Source organism: Sturnira hondurensis, unplaced genomic scaffold (genome assembly GCF_014824575.4).
Source record: "Sturnira hondurensis isolate 20B ecotype Veracruz unplaced genomic scaffold, ASM1482457v3 Scaffold0010448, whole genome shotgun sequence".
Classification (NCBI taxonomy): domain Eukaryota; kingdom Metazoa; phylum Chordata; class Mammalia; order Chiroptera; family Phyllostomidae; genus Sturnira; species Sturnira hondurensis.
Window position 1 is genome coordinate 3,128,005 of NW_028083079.1, and position 24,924 is coordinate 3,152,928.

General features: G+C 47.6%; 1 protein-coding gene across 2 annotated transcripts in view; it reads right to left on the bottom strand.

Moving 5' to 3' along the window:
* ASTN2 (astrotactin 2) overlaps nt 1–24,924 on the bottom strand; it is an 829,294-nt gene that overhangs the window by 425,558 nt on the left and 378,812 nt on the right. The window contains exons 8-10 of one of the 2 annotated variants that reach the window (XM_037059148.1): nt 14,387–14,471; nt 13,811–13,885; nt 12,919–13,044 (exon numbers count right to left, since the gene is read on the bottom strand). In XM_037059148.1, coding sequence (XP_036915043.1) covers nt 12,919–13,044; nt 13,811–13,885; nt 14,387–14,471 — 286 coding nt within the window. Of the gene's footprint in view, nt 1–12,918; nt 13,057–13,810; nt 13,886–14,386; nt 14,472–24,924 lie in introns of both variants that reach the window. The other variant, XM_037059147.1, reaches the window with a different exon arrangement.

A 24,924-nucleotide genomic window follows, 5' to 3' on the forward strand; every position in this document is an offset into this window, starting at 1 on the left:
ACTGAACTGAATTTGGGTTAAATCACCATAATAACGTAAGAACAGCAATAGCCAACATTTTTGTGCCAAACACATCCTGAATCGACTCCCCTGACTTTTCACAGCAATCCTGTGTGGTAGGTGCAGTTATCTCTATTTTGCAAATGGGGGAAACTGAGGCAGAGGGAGGTCAAATAACTTGCCCACAATTACCCACACAGTGAGTGCCAGCGCTGGGGTCTGAGTCGGGCTATCCAGTGCTGGGGTCAGTGCTGTTAGCGACCATGCAATGCTGAAATAAAGAGTCTTAAAAGGCTGGGTGGCTATGAAGTTCTTCTTTTCTCTCACTACTTTTTCTCTTCGCAACTCCCTTTTCTCCTCTGCCAGTTCTAGGTGATCTTACATTCCCCTTGTCCAGGATTTGTCCCCTCTCTGGTATCCCCAAGCATGCCCTTTCCATCCAAACCCTGCACCCACCCCCATGAGGGTCCTGTGAGACAGACACAGAGCTTGGTGGCCCACTGGCTTGACAAGAAGCCAACAAAAGGGGCCAGGTCCCACCTCTCCTTCCCAAACAAAATGTGTGTGCTGTGAAAGAGAGCCCCTGGGAACCAAATCCCTCTTTCTGGAATGTTCGGTGTAAGGCGTGTAGCCTCTGGGCCCCATTGGACTAACGTGGTATTACTTGACGTGGGCGTCAGGGAATGCTGGTCCTGAGCCTGCACCTCATCTGACAGTGTTGGGGAGATTGCAGTGTGCAGACTTCACATCCTGAAGATTCATGACCTTCATTAACGTATTAATGTCCTTGGGAAGACTGCCACCAAGGAAATCAATGTAGCAACTTCATTTATAACAGACTTCTCAAACCTTTCAAATTAGGGAACCCTCTTTTTGCTTATGTTGTCGTGTTTACTAACCCCAAGGTAATGGTGTTATTTGGACCACTCTGAGACGATATGGATTTTATAATATAACACAACAAACACTGTGAGGCAGAAAGTGCTAATGGGGCTGTGTGATGCTAAGGACATTTTTATGTGAGGGGATTGAGTGATGCTCAGAGACAGTGTAAAGATACTTGTTGAACAGTGTATTGCTGATTCACAATGTCCCCATGACTGTGCCAAGACGGCCACACCCAACTGGGGTCATCAAAACATTCTGCACCCTTTCTCCGTGCCGAGAACCAGGAATGCAAAGACGGTGAAGATTCAATCGTTGACCTCCGAGAACACACAGGTTACCAGGTGGGGGCAGAGTGGGAGTCCTCATGTACAGCTGAACTATAATGCAAGGCAATGTGCTGTTGCGAACTAAGGAATACATGCTCCAGCAGCTTAACGCAAAGCAACGAGGGGGCTCTGCTTCTGGAGGTTCTTCTTACCCGTTCTGGAACAGCTGCCCAGAGGAAGCGACGCTTCTGCAAGGCTGTGATAGATGAGGGGTGGTGTGCCAGGTTCGTGGGGAGCGTGTGAGTGAGTGTAAGGACACTTCCGGCAGAGCGCAGCACGGGCAAAGGCATGGAGACAGAAAGGTGTGTGGCCTCCACAGGAGGTGGCCATGGGAACACAGTGGGAAGTGAGAGCACATTCGGGGTAAGGGCCTGATTCTGAATCGCTAATGTGCACCGCGGTTTGGATTTTTATTCCAAGGCAGTGCAGGCCAGGGCGGGATGGGGTTGGGGCTAGCCGGAGAGAGGCGAGGCCTCTCTGTGCAGAGGCTGCACAGAGCATGCGCATGGGGGTGGGGCGGGGACTGACCGCCGGGAGACTCTTTAGGAGGCCCTGAGCCTGGGGGTGTCAGGGAAGATGGAAGGACATGGACATTTTGAGGATCTTTTGAAGGTAGGATGGATGGGCCTTGGTGTTCACACCAGATCTCTTCCATTTGCTCCTCCACAGCCACCCTTGGCACCTCCTCCCCCTGCTTTTTGCCTCAGTAGGCTGACGTCAATGGAATGCCTCAAAGGACTCTCGTCTGGGTTCCCTCTGGGTCAGCCCACTGGGGCCACCAGCAGAAGGTGCGGAGGGAGGCGGATGAGTGAGTCTGGGACATTGATTCCCTTGGCTTCTTTTCCTGTCCTGTCCCTTGACCAAAGGTCACAGCCCCTGTCAGGCAGCATTCTCCCATGGAATCCTCTCTCCAGGTTCTGGTGACCTCACCTTCACCTTGACCTGCTGACGCGAGCCACAGTGTATCACATCTGTCTCACTGCTTTCCTAGAACGTCCCCCCAACTCTGTAAATGGCCCCCTTTTAAACCTTTCTCATCTTGAGCATACCATTGGCTTCCTGCTGGGACCCTCTTTAATATTGGTTTCCTTGGTTAATATCCAAATCAATTAAGTAGTCACTGAAACATCCAAATCCTGACCATACTCTGCACTGGTGCATGTGTGTGTGTTGGGTGCAAAGTGGAACAGTACTTACCCAGCAGAGTGAGATACATGAAGGGAAGAGTGGGTCTTAGAAGTCAAAATGACCCTGGCTGCTGTAGCTCAGTGGATTGAGCACGGGCTTGCGAACCATATGATCGTGGTTCGATTCCCAGTCAGGGCACATGCCTGGGTTGCAGGCCAGTTCCCGGCAGGGGACTCACAAGAGGCAACCATACATTGATACTTCTCCTTCTCTCCTTCCCTTCCCCTCTAAAGATAAATAAATAAAATCTTTAAAAAAAAAGAAGTCAAAATGATTGCTCATCTCAGCTCTTCTTGGGGCCCCCTATGCCTGAGTTGCTGCTTACATAATCTAAAGCTTAGTCTGTCTAGGTGAGACCAGGACAATGATTTCCAAGGGAACATCATGAGACCATGGCAGGCAGAGGGGAGTCTATCGATTTATAGCCATTGGTGTGATGGCAGCAGGCCACTTCTAGTGAGCTTACAATTGCAATGTGCCCTGAATGTGTCCTGAATGTGCCCTGGAACATTCAGATGCAGTTTGAGTCCCCTGTAGTATGCATGGTCTGTTTACAGCTTCAGTTAGAGTGTTCCATTTTTAATATATTACAAGTGACAATGATAGTGCCAGACAGTATTGAGGAAGCACCTACATGGAAGCTTCAACTCTGCCTCAGGCCAAAAGTCTATTTCAGGAAACTTATTGGCATCAAGATGAGATTATCCAAATATACCCCCAAGAGAAGAGACAGATGGATAAAACAGACAAATGGAGTAAGACAGCTCTGTTTCTACCTCACCCTCCACAGCCCCGTCCACTTGACTAGCTTTCTTCTGCGGCTCTCTTCATTACACAGGTGGATACAACCATCATGTAATCAGATGAAAAACTGGAAGGACCTCGGAATACCACCAAGTTCAGAGATGGCCAGTGCTGGCCCCTTCTCTCAGAGCCCCTGTCCGATACCGAAGGCAGGCCCCAGGGATTGATCACGACACTTTCCCCAGCTGAGTCTGTCCACAGCCTCAGAAGCCTTTCCAACAGGGTATCCTGGGCAGCCCTAACTCATGTGTCGGAATTGGCAGTGAGATGTCTCATATCTGCCATCTCTGATTCAGTTCAGCCCCCGAGGTAAATGGATAAGCGGAGGCCCAGGGAGCATTTTGAAGGCACAGATGGGAGCAGATGTTAAGCTCCTGGTCCTCCCACTTCCTCCCATGGCTGTGTCTGCACTTTGGGGTCCTGGCCCCTACTCACAGATGACTGACTCACCTGGAGGGGGCCTCCTAACCCAGGCCAGGCAGGTAGGATTCCTTCTCTAGGATTTTTCAAACAACAGCCCAAGAAAGAGAAGCACTCGCTCTTCAGTGGTAAGAACACAGGGTCGTGGGGAGCTGTGATCACCACACCCCGGCCACAGGGTGGGAAGTGAGGAGGAGGGAGAGCAGGCAGCCATTCTGGAGTCATGCTGAGGGGCGAGACAGCACCCTGAGGCTGCGGAGTTCCCTCCTCTCCTCTCATCCCCGTGGCTACACGGACCTCTCACCCTTCGGATCATGACCACAGCAGCCTTCTAATACAGGCGCCATTAAGCTAATTTCAATTGGTTGCTGTCCCCAGATGAATAAAGGCCAGAAAGGGTTTCCACCTGGCAAGGGAGGGAGACATGGCGAGCTGATGGATGAAGGCAGGTCTTGAGATCAGAAACCTATGGGCAAATTCTGACTTGTCTTCTCACCAGCGGTGCTGCTTGAGGTCTCGGAACGTTAGCTTTCTCCCCTGTGAAAGGGGGAGTGAAAACTAGCATTGACCCAGGAAGACGGCTGCATGGGTCATGTGTGAGACGGTGTGTAGAAGGCCTCTGCCCAGTAAGATGTGCCCAAAAGACCACTTATCATTGTCTTTCGTTTGGGGTCAGGACTGCAACCCAGGTGTTCTGATGCCCAGCTCATCCTGCTTGCAAAAGAATTGTACGGTCTCTCCCTTCTCTCTCTCTTCTTCCGAAGGCAGGCAGTCCCTGTGCAACAACAGAGATCCCATCCGAAAGGCTTTAACAACTAATGCAGATATAACGAGTCATTTCTCAGTTTCACTGTGTCTGCAAAGCCTTCCATAATTCAACATCAAATATTTATTATTACATTTATTAAAGTTTTAATAATTTAGCATCCCCTGCATGTAAGAGAGGAGCTTAGCTAACTGGTTCCCCTGTATCCAACCTGGGTCACTAGAATATTTATATTCCAAAGTTTCCATTTTAGCTTCATTTAGCCGCACCCGTGTCACGGGCCTTTCACTGGAGCTGACAGCTGGTGCATGCCACAGCCTCCCCCGTGGCCAAGACTAACAGAAATCTGGGGCTGAACGGCATTTGAAAAGATTTACTGAGTTTGGGCAGAAACTCATCCTAATAGACTTCACTTTTATTATGATTGCTAAACTAAAATGGGGGAAAATATATTTGTCTCCAGGCTTGCTGGCTAAATGACAGGCAGTGAGGCTGTGAAGAGATGTGGGTATACAGTAGATCCGTTCGGGAGGTGTGTAGAGCTCTTTCTGGTAATGCTTCTCTGAGGGGCTTCATTCTCCTGGCAGAAGGCAGGCGTACGGCGGTGCAGGGCAAATCCTGATCCCAAACTCCATGAACCCAGCTGTGAGTGCCACAGGACTCCCCGTTTCCCTCACGGGCTCCCCCTTCGCCCCTGTAATACTTGGTCCCCCACTGGCATGGAATGCATGCCCACATGCACAGTGGAGGAGATGGAAAGTCCAATGAGCCAACTCCTCAGTCTTACAGAGAATCCTGCCTCCACAGTAGCCAGCATTTACTGGCCACTCACCACACAGCTGGCATTCGAATCCTGATCCCGCCGCTCACTATCCGTGATATGTTGGGCACATAGCTTACACCTTGTGTGCCTTGGCTTCCTCATCTGTAAACAGGAGTAACTCCATCATTAACTTGTCACGTAGCGTCATCAGAACTAATGCATGAAGTGCTTAGACAGGGCCTAGCAAAAAGCTAAGTGCTCAATACACGTTAACCATTATTATTCGTGACTGTGGGGCAAAGAGTTTAAATGCATCTCATTTGATTCTCCAAAACATCTGAAGATATAAGAGCAATCACCATTCTCATTTACAGAAAGGAAACTGAGACTCAGGAAGTTTGAGTGACTGAACTAAGGTCAGCTAGAAAGTGGTGGAGCTGGGACTTGAACCCAGGCAGTTCGGTTCCAGAACCCTCACTAGTCTCTTGAACAGATATGCCTCTTTCCTGTGTTTCCAGCAGGTAAGCAGGTTGCCTACTGAAGTTCTTTTGCCCTCCGGGGCCGTCTGCTCGTCTGCCTGAATAATTGGCGAGGAAGGGGAAAGCGGCAGAAGCACGGTGGGGTTGAGACACTAATAATAACTGAAGAAGCCCCCCTCCAGCTCAACATCCCCACTGGGAAGAGAAATGCACATCGAGGTGGACTGCCATGAGTGTGCCCACCTGCACGCACACAGGCACTCATTACCTGACCTCCAGGAGGAGGGAGGCGTCTTGACAACTAAACCAAACAAAGCCTTTGTCCAGATACTTCCCCCCAGACTCTGTTGCCTGGGGCCTTCCCACCCAGGTCCCATTATCCTATAACATTATAATCACACGCCTTGGCCTGACTTCACTGCCGCCTGCTGCACACGTCCTGAGGGTCTCCCGTTCTTTCCCTCTTTGCCTTTGTCATTGATGTCTAAAGGGACCCAGAGGAAGACGACACTTCTCTTCTCTGTGTGGCTTCTGTACCCTGAACTCCAACTTGAATCATCTGCCCCCACTGCCTCGCGCAGTTGCTTTCTGATTTGCACTACAATGCCTTCTTAAACTCCGAACACTTCCTGCCTGCTGAACACCACTTACATGTAGGATACTGAACCAGTTATTCCATACATGTAATGCAATCCTAACAACAAAATCTGAGGGGAACACAACACTTGGTATTTTGCAGGTTTGAAAATGGACGTTTAGAGAAGTAAACTGACCCGGCCCAAGAAGTTCTCGGAGCACACAGCGGGGGGGGGGGGCAGGATTCCCACCCAGGTCTGCAGGATCCCAGGCCTACCCTCTCTTTCCTACCCTGGCTTCTCTTTCTGGTCTCTATGGCAACCATGCCCATCACCCAGCGATGTACCCAGAGTGCTTCTGGGGAGGATTTTGCCTTATGTCCGGTGGTGCACACTTCCTGAGCATACTGTGTCTGACTGGGGCACTGCTGGAACAAAGCCAGGTTCTGGCATTTGGAGCAGACAGCATCGGCCAGTGACCCTGGGAGTGGGGGTGACTACACTGCCCTCCGGAGCCTTCCGAGGTTTGGCTGACTGTGCCAGGCCACGGAGCACAGGAATAGAGGGGCAGGGAGAAAATGGCTTCCTTGTTCTGTTTCCACCCTTGCTGCCACCATGCCCCTGGGCACTGCAGTCCAGGCGCATTGGACTGGAACCTCCCTCATCAGGCACTGGGACACCCAGGCCTTGTCCATGGGGAGAACATCTGTGGGGTTTCTGGGTATTTGTTGTGCTTGTTGTGTGTGTCCCACATCCCTCCACGGCCTGTACTCAGGGAACTATCCTACCTACCCCCCACCAGCCTTTGTGGTTTCAACAGGGGTTGGTGACGCGTGTCTGGCTAATGAGAACACTTTCCCCCGAAAGCACTGGGGTATTGACAAATGTCCCCGATATGTGCCCAGTGGAGGCATCCTAGCCTAGTGATGAGGGATATGGAATAAGGAGTCAGAGTCCCAGATTCAAACCCTAGTTCTGCTGTTTACTGGCTCTGTGGCCTTGGGCAAGTTATAGAACCTTTCTGTGCCTCAGTTTCCTCCTGCACTACATGGGGCTGACAGTGGCTGAAGGCTAAATGAGCTCATTTTCACAAAGCACAGGGAACACTTCTGTCTTCTAATGGCACTTGTTATGGTACTCTGGGCTCATATGGTACTGATAATCCAGGGTGAGCAACCTATTTTAAGATTCTTAACTCAATCACACCTACAAAGACCCTTTTTCCAGATAAGGTCACATTTCTAGATTCTTAGAACTGGAACCTGACACCTTTGAGGGCCATTATCAGTCTGCCCTGGATGGAGACTGAGAATTCGCCTTTGGAACAAGTTTCCAGGTGGTGCTGATGCTACTGGTCTAGGGACCACATTTTGAGACCCAGTGACCTCATGACTTCCCGCTAATAGTTCACAATTTGGCTCAGAAGCCCCCTCCTCTGCAGGGTCTTCCCTCTAATCCCCAAGTGAGTTTAATCACCTCCTCCCCGTGTCCTTTCTTTGCTTCAACAACCCCCCCAACCCCCTTTCCAACTGTCACAAAGTGTGGCATTTTTTTGTCTGCTATTTTGTCTCATTCGATGCCTTGGGATCTCTGTCTTAACATTTTTATATCCCCAATACTTAGCTTGGCACACAGTAGGTGTTCAATCAATTCTTACTGTTGAAATTGAAAGACCAAAGGAACAAAGAGCCATCCTTAATTCTGTTCGGAATGAATTCGGGGAGAAAATGGTCACCAAGTGAGCAATGCTAGCTTGCATTCTGACATACCATAATTCTTTCCATCATGCACAGGAATCCAGCAGTATCCCACCAATTCATTTTCATTGATTCGAGATCACAGAGAAGTCACTGAGGGGCTCCAAAAGCTCAGCTTTGTGGAAGATTATTATTCCAACTACAATAGCTATGCTCACCCCTCTCTTACAAGAAGAACGGGCTCTAGCTGAAATTGTGAGGAAGGCCTGGTATGTAGCAACAAGGGCTGTCTGCCACGCTTCTCTCTCTGCGAGGATCTTATTTCATCTCTCAAGTCCGTCTCTTGTTCCATGTTCCTTGCTACACCATGAGATGCCTTATTCATCTCTGTTTACTTACAGTCCCTGGCACAGTGCCTGGCACACAGGAGGGGCCCGGCTAAAGTTTTCAGAATTGAAAGGAACTATCTGCAATTTAACCAGAGTTCGTACCAATCTTCCACCTTTGTAGCCGACATCATTAGTGTCTCCAGTGCCAAAAATCTCATTCCCCAGCGGCTTCCTGCTAGGGCAGGCTGGGCAGAGGAGCTATCCAGGAGAGAGTTCTCATCTTCTGCCCTTCCACTCTGCAGACTTCAAAGCCTTCCTTCCTGCCTTAGATTCCACACAGCCAAATGCTATCCACAATCCCAGCTTAATTGCCAATGTTCTCTCTCCAGAAAATACTTTTCTAATCCCTTTGGCCAGGATTTTTTTCCTTCCTTTCCCAATCCCCCAAGGCACTCTGTGTGTACCACACATGTGCCTCTTCGTTCATTCTGCACATATCTCTGTGCACACAAAGCCCCCAGACCTACCACACTGTACTAGATTTCGTATATTCACTGAAGTCTCCCCTAAACCCCATGAAAAGGGATTGATGTGAACTCTCAATACTAAGACACTATTGATTTTAAGATGCAGCATAGATTGGGTGTAGCCTTTCAGCAAAAGGACCAAAAAATAACTAAAAAGATAGAGAACAAAAACAATGCAACACTATGCTACAGTAAAAGCAAATGCAATAACTAACGCTTCTAGAGACTTTACCATGTGCCAAACTCAGTGCTTTACGATATATTATGGCATTTAACTTCATCACCCACCTATGAGAAATGGATATTATGTACATTCTCCGCAGGGGCAAATGGCTACAAAAAAGCTCACGCAGGACACAGGTGGTGGAGCTGGGGTCTGAACTCAGGCGGTTCATTTGCACTCCACAGCCTATGCCTTTCAAACAATGAGCAAGTTTACATAATAAATTTTGTGTACAATCGAAACATAGCATGCATAGAGAAAAGGTTGCAAATCATATCTGTGGAGCCTGGTGCATTTTTATAGGCTGAAAACAGCCATGCAACCACCACCCAGATGAAGAATTAATTATTACCCACATCCCAGAAACCTCCTCATGCTTTCCCCATGCCATTGCCCCTTCTACCATGCCAAGGTAATCACCATCCTTTCTTATAACTTCATAGATTAGCATTTACTGGTTTTGTCTTCACATAAACATATATAGTTGACCTTTGAACAACACAGGAATTAGGGGTACCAACCCCCATGCTCCCTACACAGTTGAAAACCTGCATGAAACTTTTGACTCCCTCCCCTCCCCCAAATAGTAATTCTATGCTTGGTGTTTGGCTTTTATAATTCAATGTGGTATTTGTAACATTCATTAAGAGTGATGGGTTGTTGTGTTCTGTAGTTCTCATAATTAATAGTATTCCATTGTACAATGTGATTATTCTTTAATTCCAATATCTACTTTTTTTGCCCATTTGTGCATTTTACCCAACTTTTTAGCAGTACAAATGAGTATCCTTAATTGGATTATACACATTTTTGTTCGGCATATTATTTGGAGTGCAACTGATGGATGACAGACTATGAGGCTACTCGACGGAAGTAGATGGTACCCAACAGGTTTACAAAGCGGTCATTCCAACTTACATTCCCACCGCAAGGATGCAAGAGTTCCAGTTGTTCCCTATCCTCACCGACATTTGTTCTCATCAGTTGTTTTAAATTTAGCTACCCAGGTAGGCAGAGCCCATGCAGTTCACTGCTAAATTGCTCTGCCTCCCATAGAGCAAGATTCCATACTTACATAATATCCTGTCACAGACAAAAGCAAAAACCAACTAGCAAAGCACATTTAAGTTTTCCTTTCCCATCCCACTGGAACGCTTATCTTTTTCTCCCTGACTCTGCTTTTCCACAGTTTTTTTCATAATCTCTCTGTTGTGAGTCTACAACATATTATTAGCTATCTATAATTATAATCTATTATTAATTTCTGACGTATCATCTGATTAGAACGTATTAATTCTTTACATGCCCGTGATCCGCTTGCCTGGGCAAAGGCATGTCAAACAAGTTTTATTTGTGCAGCTTGAAAAACTCGGCCTCCCCAGCACAGATTTCTTTGACTGGTGATGATCACACTGTCTTTTTTCCACCCTTGCAGTGAAACCAGTGGGCATGTGAGAGGTAAAGGGACGATAACACTTAAAAGGCTGTCTGTGATTGCTTCAAGCCCAGACAAAGGCATGTGGGCACCCCAAGCAGGATAATGGCTTAGTGCCCCAATCAAACCAAGGTTTTCAAACTATTTGTACCACTTTGCTTTAAAGGAGATGCTTGCTGGTTTGTCGAGAAAGGGCTGAGGAGGAGGGCCCACAGCTGCACATTATCATCCCCTCTGCTATCCTGAGCAGCTCCGCTCTGGCCCCAACTTGATGAAAGCTCACCCTCCCCATCACCAGACACAGTATCCTTAGCTGGAGCGCAGAAGCATCTGATTGTTATTGGACCGTAAAGGTCTCACTGCTTTCAGTGCATTACAGTATTCCTTCCAACAACATCTAATACTCTCCCTGAAATGCATTTGACTACTTATACATGTCTTCTTATTTTTGTTTATATTTCCAAAGATTTTTTAGAGTCCCTAAAGGTTGATATTCTGGGCCCCTCCTTGGCTGGCTGGCTATTTAACATGATTCAGATTGAAGGAGGAAAACCAGCTATTTTCCCCTGAAGGTCAGGGTCTTTCTCAGCAGCATGACATAGTACATGACCTTGCCAGCACCGCCTTCCCCCTCATCACCAGTTTCTATTTGAACTTTACTGTAATAGGAATTCAGTTCATTGAAAATTGGCATAATGTAACTTTGGGAGTATATTTCACTGTACCAGCAGTTACTTATAGTATTCAATCATTATAACTCTTGGGAGTTATAATGATTGAATGGAATAGTGAGGAACAAGGATTCTGGAGCTGAAGGGATCTGGGGTAAAACTTGACCTTGTTACTTAACTAGTTCAGGCATCACCTTTATGACTCCAATGACTCTGTAAAATGAAAGTAGTAACAGCACCAGCTCTTGGGGTTGATACAAGGATGTAATGAGATGTTAGTATGACACTGTTATTATCCCATGTTGCAAAGAAATGGAAACTTCCATACTTCATACTCCCATACTTGACACATAGTTACAATGGGATTCTAGAGTGAGAATTACCACCAGCCAGTCTGACATCTTTAGTACCACTGAATTCACATTCAACGTCAACAGTACAGAACTCTGAGGCAAGTCAGTAGAGAGTCTGGCAGTTGATTTCAGGCAAGGTCACTGGGTCTCTTTGAGAACAGTCTTCCAACCACATGGCCTTTGCTCCATCTTTGAAACATGTCATGCAGAGAAACCTTAATACCTGCTATACTAAGGTGTCATCTACTTCAGCTCTATCAACAATGGAAATAATAAAAGCCTACCATGAATTAATTTATATGTGCCTGAAACCATCTCAGTTTTCAATAGTTATCACTCCATTTCCTAAATGCTGTCCCTTTCACAATTGAGTCTTTTCTAAGACTACTTCTTTCAGGAAATACCAGCAGCCTGAGAAACCATGTCAGGTTCATCCTCCCCACGAAAAGTTGAGAAGATGAGAACAACCAAACTGTAAAGCTGGAGAGTCAGGTTCTGGGGGCCTCTGACCAGAAGCCATGGACATGTGACAACATCCCGATTCCGAATGACCCAAAGGCAGCTCTTCAGGGGTGGACTAACACTCACGGGGACCAGGAGACACCAAGGCCCCGTTCAGGGGCCCATAACTGGCTTGTGTGTACAAGCCAGTTCCAAAAGTGCAATTGGAGTCCACTTTTTTATAACATTTAAATTTCTAATCTGCTTCTCCTCATCAAAGAAAGAGAGACAGAGAGAGAGAGGAAGGCAGAGAAAGGACACAAATGCATTAGGAAACTCCAAAATAGTGCTAGGATCAAATCTAAGACCACTGGTTTAATTAAATCAATAAACATTTAGTAGCTATCCAATTATGTGCTGGGAACTGGGGATTAAAAAACTAAATAAGTTATTGTCTTTGACCTTGTTAGATTATCCACATAATGGGACAGAATGATATGCAAGCGACTAATCAGAACACAGCAGAGTGAGTCTATAACAAAGTTAACTACCGGGTATAAAAGGTGTGAGGAGAGATGCAGTCTCCATCCTGTTGTGACTAAAGAGCAAATAAATTTGACCTGGGCAGTTGGATCCAACGAAGCAGCCTGCAGTCTGCTCCCAGGACCCGAGTCCCAGTAGAGAGACTCTCCCTGTCCAATCTTTACTCTCCCGACTCTCCAACGTGCTGTTCAGTAATGGTCTTTCATAAGAAAAGGCCATTCATGATCACGCCCTGTGCCAGATAATGTGTGAGCCTCTCTCATAGTTCGAGGAAGCCCCAAAGGGTCACGGTGTTGGAGTCCAAGGCCCCGAGGCCCATCGATGGACGGCAGTTTTAAGAGTGTGGAGCAGGCCTGTTTGACAGCGTTTTTTACACCATTTACAAGGCAGCTGCCTGCTTCCTCACGGGAGCTGCCGTGGTCCTGAAACACAGGGGCTTCCAGTGCCCCAAGAAGCCCCCACTAGAGGATGCTGGCGATGACTTCCCTACCTGACATCAGCAGGGTCTTCCGTGACGAGCACATCGGTCTTGCAGCTAGCCAGGGGGTTGATGGACAGCTCCACAGGCGGAACCACGAAGCTTTTGCTGACCGGAAGCCAGAGTCCTTGGCCCAAGCTGAAAGTAGACCTGCAATGTAAGAGTTTCCATTGGGGGACTCCCCAGGAAGCAGAGTGAAAACAGAAGAAACGGGTCCCCTCCTCCCTTTCCTTCCCAGGCCCTTTCTCACTTCCCCACCCAGCTGAGTCCCCTCCATCCTCCAAGGCACAGTCTGGGCCCACTTTGATCACACTTGGACGGTCATTTCTTAAACCCCTTAATCATGCAGCCCATGTGTGTGTAGGTCTTGACTCCCAATACACAGCGGGCTCTGCGATGACAGGGACCATTTTAGCGCTGCTCTCCCAAGCAGCCCTGGCATCCAGCAGAGTTCCCTAGATGCTTACTCAGTCAGCAGGGTGTCTGCACAAAGGTTATGAGCACAGACTCTGAATCTGTTTGAACCAAAATCTGATTTCCAGTTCTGCCACTTAATTTGCTGTACGCCTTTATCAGCTTAAGTATTGACATTTCACACCAGATTTCATGGACGTAGCAGGAACGGGTTCTACAGTTACAGAATATTTTTAAACTGCTAGAAAATCAATAATGCCTTTTCCAGTTTAAGTACCCGAGTCTTTAAGTCTAGATGCCACCCAGATAAGAATTAGATCTCCTTAGTAACCTGGGCCAGGAGGGTGCATCTGTGCCAACAAGAGCTCCTCTGTGCTCACGACAGCCCAGGAGGGCTCAGGTTCGATCGCCTAAGCACACGTGGCCACCCCTCCCTGGCAGACCCCTCTCCACGCCCCAGCAACATGCCCCAACAGGATTCTCAACTCACCTGAGGATCTTTTCAGGGGCTTGCTCCCCTGTCACCAAATCATATCCCCTCTCTAGTGTGGTATAAGGCCAAGGCCTGCAGGAAGAATAGTGGGAGGGAAAAAAAAGGAGACAGGAGATGATATTAGTCAGAAGTAGGTAGACTTCACATGTGAACATTGCTTAAGCGTAGCTATATAACAGAAACAAATTTGGCAGAAGTAATTATTGGGTAAGACTATGTGTATGGTAAAAGAATGTCTCTATTTTATAGGAAGACTCGGCACTTTAAATTTCACTTTGACCATTTCAGAGGTATGTATAAAATACTGATTCTCTTTATCAGTCCCCTCAAGGAAGCGATTTGGGAGGGGGAGTTAAACTCCAGCATTTGTTCTCTGGAAGAGCCGTCATGGACCTTTAGTACTAAAGTATGATTCAGTGGGAAATAGGGTGCACCTCCCTCCGGTTTGCAGAGACAAAACTATTACAGAGAAAGAGTCCTCCTTCGTGGAATGTTTTTGGGCCTCTGGTAACAGCACAGAGAAGGTGGGGATGGTCGTTCACTGTCCCTGCCCCAGTGTCCTTCGCCACTCACCCTTCGCTCTGTCCCCAGTCACTGCGCACACAGAGATGCCTGTGAACGGGGTCCGGGGCATAGCCTTCATGACAGCTACACTCTCCTGTAAGCAAAAAAGAGAAAACACTCTTGTGAAAAACTGTCTGCTCTGAATAGTCCTCTCCCCTGGTTTCCTTGCTTTCTTAGAAAATAAAGGGAGCTGCCTCATTTTAGAAAAGGCCCATGGGAAGAGGGTTTTTCTGGTCTCCTCACCATGGCTGTCAATAAAGAGGTTATTCATTTGCTCATTCACTCATTCATTCGGCAAACCCTGACCACAGCGCCCAGCTAGGCTCTCTGCTGGGCACTGGAGACTCGGAGATCATGGTACAGCCCAGATGCTGAAGGAGCCCATGGCTTCATAAAGGAAACAGAAAGTGACCTGGTGGCACAAATGAAGGGCCTATATTCAAATATTTAAGTTATGAAAAAGTGCATTTGTACTAAATGTGTTATCAGAAAATTGAATTCTCTCCATATGAATAATCAATCCACGTTCATTCATAAGCCCGAACCAAGTGTTACCTCCTACAAGGATTTTTGATTTCCCATTTTGGAAAAATTATTTTCATTTACTATCTCCAGATTTTATTTTATTTTTATTGTTGCTCACTTACTTCAATTGGTTTTCCTCTCTCCTTCTCCCTTCCTTTCTTCTCTTGTTCCCTTCCATCCACCCACCCATCCATTCATCCATCCATGTGTTCATACATCATTTCTTCCCCTCGGCCATGTCTTATGCTTGGCTGCACGAACTCTCGCCAGCATCCTACTCCACATTGCGTGGACTGCCCCCATTGGGCAAACTCATTTGGGGTGGTGAATAGATGTCTCATTTCCTAGTATGTCTTCCGAGTTCAGAATCCTGGAAGGGTTTTCAGAAGCTCTCTGTCCTGTTCCACTGCAGACTCCCTAAGGTTTTGATGAAATGGAAATCAAAAATAATAACTCCTAGGGATTATTAATTTTTCCTAAGGTGCATCTGTAACATGTTCGCAGATGCTTTACCAAGATTCTATGCATTTACAAATGTTTGGGAAATGCTGTGGCCTTTCTCAGAGCCCGTAGAGTGTGATTCCGCAGGAGGGAGACACATATGCCATTTTCTGTAAACGTATTTCACCTTGGGAAGTTTGCTGGTGGGACAAGTCACAGGCTTAGCATGCTGGGGAACACACCTTGGAAAATGCTGGTAGGAAGTGCCCTGGTTTAGCTCACTGCCTAGAACAGAGTAGGTACTCACCACTGTGAGTTGAATGAAGAGTTATGTGATGGCTCCAGTAAATTTACAGACCATTGCTGTCAAATCACCTTCTTTCTTTCTGGTCTTCCAGTGGTCACACCCATGCCCGTCCCAGATGAACCCACAGTTCTTCAGTCTCACAGGCATTCGATTTGGTCTGACCCAAGAGTTTGCAATCCACATTTCTCAGAAATGTACATAATTCAGTGGGGAGAGATTCAGGGCCTTGGCAACTTTCGGATTTTAATTTTCTTAAAAAATCCTTTAGAAATCTCTTTGACAGTCAAAACTAAAGGTAAAACACGCAGCCTGTTACCAGCTAGAATTTCACACACTGGAGAGCATCTTCACATTACGTTTTAGGCAGACCTCATTAAAAACAAACCTCCTGTCACCTTTGTTTCATTGAGGAGGACACTGAGACCGTGAGTTGAGGTGCTAACGAGCCCATGCTGCTTACAGCTATGTCTTCGTATGAATCAGGGTTTTCCCAACCTTGTTCCACCCAAACAAAACACGGCCGTCGGTGATGCTAGGGTCGCCCAAGTGGTACAATTATCACCCATCACTCCTGATTTCAAAATGTTTGTATTCGTCAGATAACTTATTGCTTTCCATGAGTCACTGTAAATGTTACACATTTGACCTTATACAAAGTATTCTGAGTATTAAAAAAAAAATCTCTCATTTGTGTTATATATTACAATGCCACTGAATCTCTGTAGCCCTCGCATTTGCAAATGTCTGGCAGTCAGTCTGGCCTTAATAAATGTTAGTTGAACAAGGCAGTAAGACAGACTAGGGGGTGAAGAAGGTATCAGAGATGGTGTTTGAAATATTCAGAATAAGGCTGTTAAAAGACAGAAGGAGAGATCAGCAGAGAGCGAGATCTACCTTCCCCTTCCCGGGACGCCTGGGAACTCAGGAGAGAGCTGCCTGCAGGCAGGGACGGTCACTGCAACCCTCCCCTTCGGCATCATGCGACCTGCTGAACTGATTGCTCCTGGAGGTGAAACGAATGGAAGGGAGGGCTGAAATCCTTGAGATTTGGATGAGAACAATTTGCCAAAGTGGGAGGGGTAGGAGCCACTAATGATGTGTTAAAATGCAACAGTCCCTTCATGAAATATTCACCACTTTAAACGTGTCTAATATCAAAGATTAAAAGTCCTGGGATTTGTCCTCGAGACTCCCAGGACTGATTTATGATCTGCCACAAGCCACAGTCCTCCTGATTCATAATGGGAGAGGTAGAAGGGTTACCTCTGGCACAGGGGCAGGGAGTGGGGCTGGAGCGCGTGCGTGAGGAGGGCTTGCTGGAAAGGGCACCAGCCGTGGTGCCTGCCTCTCCTATCAGTGACTCTGCCCGAAAGGGCACAGGTCCTTTTCCCTCCTCTCCTTCCTCTCCGGAATATTAGTGAGAGTGAAAAATCTATACGAGAATGCTGTTCTATTTTCCTCTTTCTGTCTCATGTGCTTACTAGGCAAGTTTCCCCTGCCTCTGAACGGCTCATTAATTACTGATGCTCATTATACAACAAATATGTATTTTGCAAATGAGAGGTGGCCACCCTGGAGGTCTCCCTAAGGCTGTCAGGAGAATGGGGGAGTGAGGCAGAGGGAGAAGTGCGTGAATGTTGGCGGCAGACAGACCTGGGTTCCAGTCCTCCCTTTTCCTCCCCCTAGATGTGTGGTCTAGGGAAATGTACTGACTCTCCAGGACCCAGTTTTGTGTCTATAGGATGGGAATGGCAGCACGGGCACTCTCCCAGAGCGGACGTAAGACTACACTGAAGTAGTGAAGGGTGAAGCTCACAGTAGTGAAGGTTTCCTCCCCTTTCCCTTACCCTGAATTCCGAATACGCTGACAGGTTAACTCCAGGGACTTTGTCTAACTGATTTGCTCCTTGCTACACCCTAGTTTCCCCATCCACACAATACAAAATCGGAGTAGCCGCCCCTCAGTTCCGAGCACCAACGAGAGTCCGTGGTTTGAGGTGACTTTCCAAATCCCTAACCCCTGCTTTCTGGACACTTGGTTTCAGCCTTAGCTCTGATCTCTCTTAGCAGTGGGACCAGGTGTCTGCAGCAAGGTTTCCATCAGTACCGTGGCCATCCGCTTTATCGAGCTCTGTTCCCACTTCACTGGCTCAGCCTACTCTCCACTACTTGCATCTGAGCATTTCGTTCTCTCAAGATGCTAGCCCCTGCCTGCCAGAGCTGAGGATTACACCCTTCCCTGGGCAAGGCCTTGCTACAGTCCTGCCTCTGCATATGCAAGGCAAGGAACAGCTCCAGGGGTGCAGGGTGAGCAGGGTTCCCATGCTCTGCGCCCCTGTCACTGTGAAAGCTCCTTCAAGGAAGGGATCCCATCCATCTTGCTCACCACTGCATCCAGCACCTGCTACGCTGTCTGGTGCCTAAATAAACAGGGGGTGCATTTCACAACCATAATGCCTATGCCAGCAAGACAGCGAAACATTTCTTTTATTTACCTGTTTCCCCCACTAGCCTGGCAGTTTCTTGATCACAGAAACCTTTCCTTAATCATCTCCATATCCTACTAATTAGTATAGTGCCTGATGAAGGGTAAGCAACGCATTTGTTAAACGAATGTCTAGATGGGTTAGTGAATATATAAATATATTCTAAGTTCCATAAATTCAGGCTGACTTCATTTAGAATAATGACAGATCTGCTGAAGACGAAAAGAAATTTTCTTACATCCATGGCATGTATTTGCCAAGGAAATGAAAAGTGTAAACGTGAGGGCTGATAAAATGTGTGAAATAGAATTCTATTTCACATCAGAGCAGAAAAAGCTCTGAAAGATCATCTAGTTCAAAGAGGCCCAGCTTTATTTTTCAGGAGAAAACAAGCTCAGAGAGGAAAGGCATTTGGACAAATCCCTGGACTTGCCTCTGGACTGGGCAGGATTAGAACCCAGGGCTCTTAGCTGTGACCTCAGCATTCTTTCACTGAACTGGTGGTCTCGACCCTTCAACATTATCACTGGCAAGATTTCCTAGAAACTTCTGCCCCCTTGGTACTTCTCTGACATGTCCAAGCTTCCTATCATGACAGTGTATTGCATTTACAAACTGTAATAAAAAATAGTAATACAATGAATTCCAAATATTCTTAACAGATTAAGAACATATATTTATATGAGATTGATAACCCAAAACTTACAAAAACAGTTTAACCTCTTCATTAAAGTGGTTCCCATAGGGGAATTCACTTAAATAGATTGTCATCATGCTAATAACCAGAACTTTATTATCAGCTACAGAGGAGTTGCAATGGTTCAAAAATATTTACTCTTTCTGTCTCCTAGGTTCCACTAATTGAATTCTGATTATTCTGATTTTTTGTTACATGCAGTCTCACTCCATGAATGCTTGGGATAGAAAATAACAGAATCCCTCAATCACGAACAATCCGAGTTAGTCCTGTATGAGGTTCCCCTAAATCACTTCAAGGCGGACCGTGCCTTCCCGGGAATCGTGGAAGGCTGGCGGGCTGGTGACATGGTTCACACTGTGGGTGCTGCAATCATCTGGCTTTGGATTTACATCAGGATTTCCTGCCTCGGCACTTACAGTTTGTATGGACTTGATCAGGTCGCCTCACCTCTCTGAGTTTGTTTCCTCATCTGAAATGAGCAGTACCACCTATCTGCTGCAAAGGCCAGTGATATACCTGAAAAGTCCTCAGAGGACTCTCTGGCACATTTCTTCTTGCTGAAAACATCATAACTATCGTTTGTTACTATCGTTCCTGAATAAAAGAGGCCGATTCAGTGTCGTGTTGTAGTGGATACAGACAAGGCTTTCAAGATGAAGGATGGTCTCCGTTTCAGTGTATGCCCTTTATGAAGAAAGAGACCTCAGATTCTTCATCTGAGAATGAAGGCTGCAAATCGGAGCTGCTTTTAATGAAATAATCTGCAAGGCCGATCTTCGTGTTGCTGGGACCAGCACCTGTTGCCTTTCTCTGTGGTTCCTCCTACGGACAGAGACAGAGGCTGTGGGCATCTGCCTGGGGGTGCCAGCCCACCCTGTCCCAGCCCCACCCTGCTCAGAGGAGCTGGTCACCTGCCCCGAGGGTGCTAGATAAGCGTCAAGCCGTCTTCCCAAGTCAGCCCAGCTGTCTGGCTCCTCTCCTCCCACCTGTCCTCCTCCTGTGATTACATTTTCACTTGCTTCCAGCATGGTCATCACTTATCATCACAGGCCAGGGACACTGGCTGCTGTTCACTTCCTTATTCACTCTTCCTGTCGCTGTGGCTTGGAAAGACACCTCCCTGGGCCCCCAGAGCACTAAGGAAGTGTGCAAGGCACCCTTTCCTGTTCAGACTCGGAGTGGGTGACCTACCTACAGCCTCTCCTCTTCACTTCCATGCTGCTGGGGTCCAGCTCAGGGCCAGGCATCGGTGGGGGACACACAGGCTAGCCATAACAGGACTGCGGGCCTGCTTTGTCCTAGGACTCAGCGAGACACTGCAGTAAGTTATTGTGTGTCATCTCACAGGTCACACCCATGACTAGTACAATGTGGAAGGTGTCCCCATTGTGAGATAAGAAAACCGAAGCTTGGACTTGACTAGTCACTTGCCCAAGGTCATAGTCAGGTCTTCAAAGCTCATGTTCTTTCACATAATCACAAGACATCACAGTAATGGGCATAACCATAAGGACACGAGAAATGAGAGCTTCCTTTAATTTTGACAATGATCATCTGCTAGACCATAAGGGTAAGAGAAGAAGGCAACCTTAAGGGTAAGATGAGAAGGCAATCTCATCTTGCTGACTTCTGAAATTTCACTATATCTAAAGCTTAAGAATTGCTCTTGCAAATAGCCACTGTTCAAAATGAAAATACTTTATGCAGGGTTGTACTGAATTCATAACACCTATATAATGAAGGGCAGCTGGATTGATTTTCTACTGGTAAGGGTCAGACACAGGGGTAACACCATACCTTCCGCTAACTGAGCACCTACTATGTGTTGACCTTAGCCAAATAATTTCTGGTATCCATGACAACATGGGGAGGACAGTTTATTGGCTCCACTTTAAACAACACAAAGCTGAGGCTTGGAGAAGGTGAGTAAGCTTCATAAGCCAAAGGCTATGAAGAGAAGAGTGAACATCCCAGTCCAGCATCTTTCTGATTCTTCCTTCCCAAGCTGTGTGATGACTCTGAGGGGGAATGCTTTACAGAAGATGGGAAAGGGCACAGAAATAGGAAACCAGGGGTTTTGGAGGTAAGTCTACCCCGTGGAAGGTTGAATGACTGGTGTCAAGTCCCCCTCTCTCTATAGCAGTAGTCTGCATTCACACTCTTGCCATAGCTGATGGTGAGAAGAATCCAATTTCTTCCCTAGGCTTTGTGTGCAGGCTTGCCACATGCCTTGATCTCACCAACGGGATGTGGCCGTTGGCAGGTGAGCTAAGGTTTAAATTTTGTAGTGCGGCGAGGCTTGCTCTCTTGTATCCCCACCTCATGCCACGAGCAGACTGTGTTCCAAGTAGTAGCTGATCAAAGAAGAGCAAGGGGCACGTGGAACAGAGCTGGATACCACGTGAACTTGGAGCTGAGGTCTGATTAGATCAGCCCAGCCAGATAGGTAACAAACAGCAAAAACGCTTACAGTTGTTCACAACAAAGTGCTGTTGTTGTTTGTCAGGCAGCACAAGTGTAGCCAAACAGACTTTCTTCCCAGACTGGACACCTTAGAAACATCTTTGACTGGACTCTAATTGCTATACCCACAACATGCAAATGGTAGCTGAGTCCTCCTGATCCTTTCTCTTTGTTGTCACTCAGATGCACCATTTTCCACCTGTTCTCAGTGCCACTGTCCTGGTGTGGACCCTCAGCATTGTCCATGCGCACGGCCATGGAAAAAGCCTTATTGCTGGGGACCTGCTTTCATTGCCCCCATCTAAACTCACTGGACGCCAGTTATCTCCCCAAAGAACAGCTGCACCGTGGCTCAGCTGAAACACCGCAAGTGCCTGCCAGGGCCTTTCAGAGTAGCGTTCATACCCTAGTTTCACATTTGAAGCCCTTCATGATTAGCCCCTGCCAATCTTCCCAACCTTACCTATTACTCTTCCTCCTTGGTACCTTTCACGCTCTAACTTCCTCTGGGTTTAGTCATCAGAACAGAACCATCGGAGACTCACCTGCAGACTAGCACCTGCTCCTCGCAGAAGGTCTGCCTTGAGAAAAGCAGAGCCTGTGAACAGGAGACGGGCAGGTTCAACAGAGGGAAGATCGTGAGTTGAGAGCGACTAAGAGCTGGGGGGAAAGTTAAGTGGCAAAATGATTCCTTGGTAAAGGAATGAGATGATCTGGGCAGTTTTAAATGCCAGTGGTATCACCAGGAATTACATTTTATAATGCTGACCCCTGGGCAACCTGGGGCAAATAGCTTTACTTTTCTTGGCCTCAGTCTCCCCATCTATAAGATGAGTGGCTAGTAACCAGGGACAAACAAATACCCTCCCAACCCTTATTCAAACTCCAGTCCTCCTTCCCTCTTCCCACATACTCTAGTCTTATCTTTCGAGGTCAGGATCCCCCCAGGGGCTGGAGGAGGGGACAGGATATGGGTGGGAGGGCTAGGAGTTGGGGAGGCAGAAACACATGATGGAAGGGAAATAATAAGAGAATACAATCCAGACACTTAGGAAGTGAGAACGACTTCTTTAGAGGTCTACACAGTCAAAAGTGCTGTGTGACCGGGGGCAGGTCACCTTCCTCCCTGGGACTCAGCTTCTTCTCTATCTGTATAGCAAACAGTCTGGTCTTGATGACATCTAGACAACCTCCCTTGGACATCCCTGATGTCCCCTTTTTCCTCCCGCTGCTGGAATAAGATGTTTCAGCCTTGTTCTTCTCAAAGCACTGGAGAAAACTTGGACACCAGCATTCCAGCTGCTGGCCCCTCAGTGTCACTCACCAGCATATCTTTGGGTGCAAGAACAAAAAAAATAGTAGAGGCCAAAAGGTTTGGGTGGCACAGGCGGGTGATCGGATCTGATGGGGATCACAGTCCTTAATTGAGGCTACAGGAAGATTAATTGGGATTGACCCAGCTCTTGTGGGCAGCCATGTGGGGTGGCCCAGGCTATGAGAAGCCACCAGCCAGGTCACACCAGGGCCCCAACTTCAGGGTCTCAACCAGGGTGACCCCGCTCCACTGGCTCCATTCTCTCTCTCCCTAGCCTCCTCCATCTCTGGGGGCATCATTCACACAGTTATCCACAAACTCATAATGGGAAGGAAAGCGATGTGGGTAAGAGACTCCCTGAAAATGATAGCTGATCAAGGAGGGAGGAGGGTAGAGAAACCTCACTACTAGCCTGCAGCAGATACAAAGGCAGACATCTCCAACATCCAAGAGGGATCTGGGATTGGTTGACACAGTTGTGTCACAGTTCCAGTTGACCAACTGGGGATTCCTGACACAGATGCCCAGAGAGGGGCCTGCTGGGTGGGGCTCGCCCTCTCCAAACCATTCCCAACCCTTCACCCTAGAGCTTTGCATCATCCATGCTGCCTGGGCGAACCTGGGAGAGAGAGCGGAGGCATGGGATACAGCCTAGTGAAGAGGGACCAGCATTGGCCTGGGAATCCAAAAGACCTGAGGCTGAATCCTTGGTCTACTACGTATGACCTGAGTGTCTTGGATAAATCATTGTACTTCTCTGCATCCCAGTTTCCACATCGGAAATGGGTGTCTTAAGCCCAATTTTAAAAACCATCACAAGGATCCGAGATATATTACAATCGATTACCACATCCATCGCCAAGCAGGGAGGTAAGTGCAGACATTGCTGTGGTTGTGGTTGTCACTGTTATTACTCTCACTGCCAGCACCCAAATCATCGTTGTCGCTGTTGCCCAGGCTGGGCAAACCCTGGCCCTGACCTCCCTGGTTTGCTGCCCTTGCCCCTCCTGGCTGCAGCTCCCCTCCTGGGCCTCCTGCTGTTAGTTCTTCTCTTTCCTCACATGGTTCTTGTTTCACTCCAATTCAAATCTGACTTCTTCCAACTACTTTTCGTTCTCTGGACCACTCCTCTGTGCCCGGCACGGCGATACATTCCCCCAATTCTCTGCCTTCCAGTCACTGACACTCAAGGGCAGAGACTGAGAGGGAACTGCGTCACTACCACACAGTGTGGTCACAAGGTGTGACTTGTGATGGAGGGGGAGTGTGTGCAAAGGGACCCAAGGTCAGGACAGATCAGGGAAGAGGAAGAGTAATAAGAACGAGGGGATACTGAGATTCCTAACAGTCTTGGGAGTTCTTTATTTATACAACTCATGTGACCCCAATGACAAGCCTATGTTAATAGGTTCTATTTTCAACCCCATCTTCCAGATGAGGAGACTGAGGCCCGGAGTGGTTAAGTAATTTGCTTGCCTAAGGTTAAAACGCTCAAAGGGTCAGAGCCAGGACTGGAATCAGCCAGCCTGGTCCCAGAAACCCAGGCTATACTTCTTTTCTCTCCAGGGGAAGGAGTTTTCCAGACACAGGCAATGACAGGTGCAAAAGTAGGTCACAGGTGAATGGGAAATTGTGAGCCCTTCTGTTCCCCCGGATCAGTGGGGTCCCCAGGTCAGCTGCATCAGCAGAGCCAGAGGGTTTAACAGACACCGAGGAACCCTGCCCTAGATCTGCAGGGGTGAGGCAACAGCCTCTGGGAACGTTCCATGTCCCCTCTGCAAAAAAAGTCATTCTCAAATGATGAGTCCAAGATTGTGCATGGAAGGGGGCAGCTGATAGCAGAGCAGATGGGAACAGGAGTCAGAAAAGGGTTTGCATTCTGCGTTTGTAACCCAGTGTCTCCATGACTTTGTATTTCCAGTCTCTGGCCACGACTCATTTGCCTCAATTCTACAATGAGGTTAATCAGGCCCGCCCCATCACTGAACAACATGAATGACGCTCTGTTCTTCGTATGGGCTCCATAAACATAACCTGCTCTTGCTATGGTTATGATTAGGGAGCTGGCTGTCTTATTGTTTATGCCTAACTGTGGCCCTCATCCCGGACCCCTTGGTTACACCCAGGTGAAAGGGAAAAGCCAAGAGCTGCTCATGGATCGTGTTACACTGACATGCTTGATCCACCTTTTCACCTTTAACCCCTCCGACCATTCTGCGATGCAGGTGCTGACGTCATCCTGATTTTATAGATGAGGAAATGGAAGCCCCTAGGAATTAAAACTGACTGGCCCCTAGGACACACAGCAAG